This window comes from Pinus tabuliformis, chromosome J, assembly GCF_031772625.1.
Source record: "Pinus tabuliformis cultivar Carrire ecotype Pingquan chromosome J, CPIR1, whole genome shotgun sequence".
In the NCBI taxonomy this organism is placed as follows: domain Eukaryota; kingdom Viridiplantae; phylum Streptophyta; class Pinopsida; order Pinales; family Pinaceae; genus Pinus; species Pinus tabuliformis.
In genome coordinates, this window is record NC_142295.1 from 953193986 (window position 1) to 953197277 (window position 3292).

General features: G+C 36.0%; 1 protein-coding gene across 1 annotated transcript; it reads right to left on the reverse strand.

The window, feature by feature from the left end:
- Window positions 1–1963: 1963 nt before the first annotated feature.
- Window positions 1964–3063, reverse strand: LOC149229979 (ricin B-like lectin R40G3). The gene is made up of 2 exons (XM_089378799.1): window positions 2667–3063; window positions 1964–2557 (listed from the first exon to the last, which is right to left on the reverse strand). The coding sequence occupies exons 1-2, from the start codon at window positions 2952–2954 to the stop codon at window positions 2198–2200; spliced, it is 648 nt and encodes a 215-aa protein (XP_089234925.1). The 5' UTR covers window positions 2955–3063; the 3' UTR covers window positions 1964–2197.
- Between the last annotated feature and the right edge of the window lie 229 nt (window positions 3064–3292).

Genomic DNA, 3292 nt, shown 5'->3' on the forward strand with positions numbered 1-3292 from the left:
GCATTGTAGCAAATCAACTAGGTAAAGTGGCCTCACTAATGGCTCTACTACGAGATTTAGAGCCAAGCAAAAAGGTGTCGCTATTATAATATTTACAGGTAATTTTTTTAAGTATACAGGCACGCTCTTTATATTAGTGACTCATTCCTCTTCCAAGAACATTGATGCAGTTGTTATTTTATTTCCCCCACATTTTCACGAGGAGACAATTCATTTTTTTTACTAATGTTAAAATTAGTTCTGCAACTAATTTTTCTCAGACAATCAATTAATATTAAATATAATTTTTATACAATTCTGAAGAGATATTACACCATTCAAAATTAAAATCCTTAAAAATAACTTGTAAATAATATATTTATAATCAATCACTTCCCACCATAACTTAAGTAAGTTAGATAAGAATAATATATATATATATATATATCTATATATATATATATATATATATATATATATATATATATATATATATATATTATTTTTTTTATTTATATTTTTTATTTTTTATTTTTTTTCAGACAAAAAAAACTCAAACTAGATTTTATTATAGAGACTAAAACCAATTACATATTATGTCCATCATTAATACAATATTGCGTTGATAGTCCAATGGAAGCCATCACATCTCTAAATATGATGATCACAATATTAGTCCAGAAACATTTTGAAACAACATCTACCAAAAATACTATTCCAAACAGAATCATCTGAAAATTTCATGATGATATACAAACAAAAAGATGATTGAAACCCTCCATATGAACTAAAAAGTATTCATCAAGTATTCCAGACACATCCAACATTATGGGAGAGAAGTGTGCCCTTCCTCCCGAACTACACCATCTGATACAAAGGTAAAAGAAATGCATCCTTCATCATCGTTGAAGCCCATTTTTGATAGGGATTTGGTCGTCCCATTTGATTCCATGTAGATATATTATAAGTCAAAGCTTCAAAAAGTTTGAGTGAGTGCATCTATTTGGTCCCACCATCCTCTGAGATATGAGGGATCAAAAGTTGTGTTGTCCAGAATGCCATCAATGATAGTCTTAGAATCACCATAAACATGGATATGCTAGATTTGTTTTTTCTGTGCAAACCAAAGAATCCCCCACAGGTGAGATTTTGAAAAAGGAAAGAGTCATAAACCAAATCTGAAGAGTAATGTTGTAAACCAAAAAAAGATGCAAAACATATTCATATTCACCACCACACATAGGACACCATCCTAGACCTTGAAAACTATGTTTACAGAGATTGTCCCAAGTTAAGATTTTGTTTTTCCACACCAACCAAATGAAAAGCATGATATTGAGAGGGACACTCATCTCCAAATAGACGGAAACCATGGCACCGAAATAGAATCTTGTGCAAGATACATGATATGCTGATAATTATTTGCAACTACCATAAAACCTCTTTTGAGAGTCCTAGCCCATGAAAGTGTATCACCACTTGCGCTTCTGCATAGACCAACTCTTTTAAGTGTAGTGATGTGATTTTTCCATTCCAAAGCCATTTTGCCCATACAGTGCAATTTGTACAGCCTCTTTTCAAGTCCAAACGATACTTACTAGGAATTACTTCCCACCATTATTTATCTTTCCTTAATACATAAAGTAAAACTTTAAATTTGTAGATTTAATATTAGTTATTATCCATCAAAATTTATGTTATTTATGCAAATCTTTGTGCCTGAGCAATCAATTAATTTATCCACTTCCTATTTCACTTTATTATTTACTATAAAATTAATTACTAATAATTTAAAATCAGCCCATATAAATTATATATTATAATTTTTTATGCATAATAATTTGAATGAGTACCCAAAATTTGAATTCAAGCCTGCACACTTGTGTTTAAAACCATGCTAACTCAATTCATGCTATACTGTGAACATAAACAATAGCTTTAATGCAGAGACAGACAAGCAATTTGAGTTACTCTATAAATCCGATAGTATGAAAAGGCTTATTTATTTATGAGATGATAGAAAGCTACATACACACACAGACGTGTCTGTCACTGGTCTATATTTCGTGATCTTATAATAATCAGCCATCCTATCCTTTCGTATCCATGCGGTAGCTGCGCTGCGCTGCTATGCTATGCTAGGCATCATCTCCTATTCATGCCAGCCATGTTAATAGTATCAGAGTATAATACTAGATATATTATATACATGCAGCAATTAATAGCATGGAGAGAGCTTCCAGAGCTGGTTGTCCTGCTTGTTCCATTTCCACAGCACAGCGCGAGTGCCATCTCTGATCCCTCCGCTCCTCCCGTCGCCGTGGAATGCGTCCAAGTTGAGCCCAATGTTGTTGGCCATCCTTATTGTTCGATAACCATAACCCATGTCCTCACTCTCACTCCACAGTATGTTCTCATCATAGGTGGAGGGGCCCTCGTACTGAGTGAGCAGCACCTCCTGACATTCAGCAATGGCATGGCGAAGAGCTTGACCTGTGGCTTTGTTCACCAGAGCGAATGCAGGGTGACCCACTTGGTCCCTCACTTGGTTACTCCAGCTTTCATCCTTCACCCATTGCTGCATGCATGCATACATATATACATGGTATATATCAACAAATATCCATCAAGAAAATATATACATTAACACTATCTATTCAGGCATTTAATGAATATGAAATTGTTACCATTGTGGGATCATTGGGATTGTAGAAGAGCATGACGGCACTGCCATCTCTGATTGCCAAAGCGTAGTCAGGATTGGCCTTAGAGCACACCCTCACGATCTGGCCTTGTGGAATTATTTGCTGGCCTCCATACTGATTAACTCCATAGCCACTTCCTGACACATTTAGGCATGGGTCGCAAGGGGGACGTGGCGGCTGCTGCTGATAGCCGTAGCCTGAAATGGGTGGGGACTCGTAAATCCTCTCATTCCTCCCTTGGCATGAATCGTACTCCCCATAGTATGCCATGGATTGAATGATTCACAGTATGCCGAACGCCAATGAAATAAACAAAAACAAAAATGAGTAAGCTCAGATAGTAGGAAATGAGATGGTGGTGGTGATTCTATGTTATGGGATGGGCTTATATACACAAGAGGTGAGTGGAGAATATGTGCATGTGGGCACTATTCACGATGGAAAGGAATAGCACCATATTTTTAAAAGTGGCATCTACCGATTTAGGGAATCCATCCGAGGAAAATCCATTAGGTTTAAATGATGGATATGGTATCTTTATCTGCTACCGTCCGCTCTTATATTCTTCGCTTTCACTTTCCACGTGCATGATTGACATCACTTTCGAA

Excerpts from the sequence above, each read along its gene's own strand:
- LOC149229979 (XM_089378799.1), bottom strand. The coding sequence starts at position 2,954 with ATGGCATACTATGGGGAGTACGATTCATGCCAAGGGAGGAATGAGAGG. Across the intron at positions 2,558-2,666 it reads ATCCCAATGATCCCACAATG|CAATGGGTGAAGGATGAAAG; the intron begins GTAACAATTTCA and ends GCATGCATGCAG.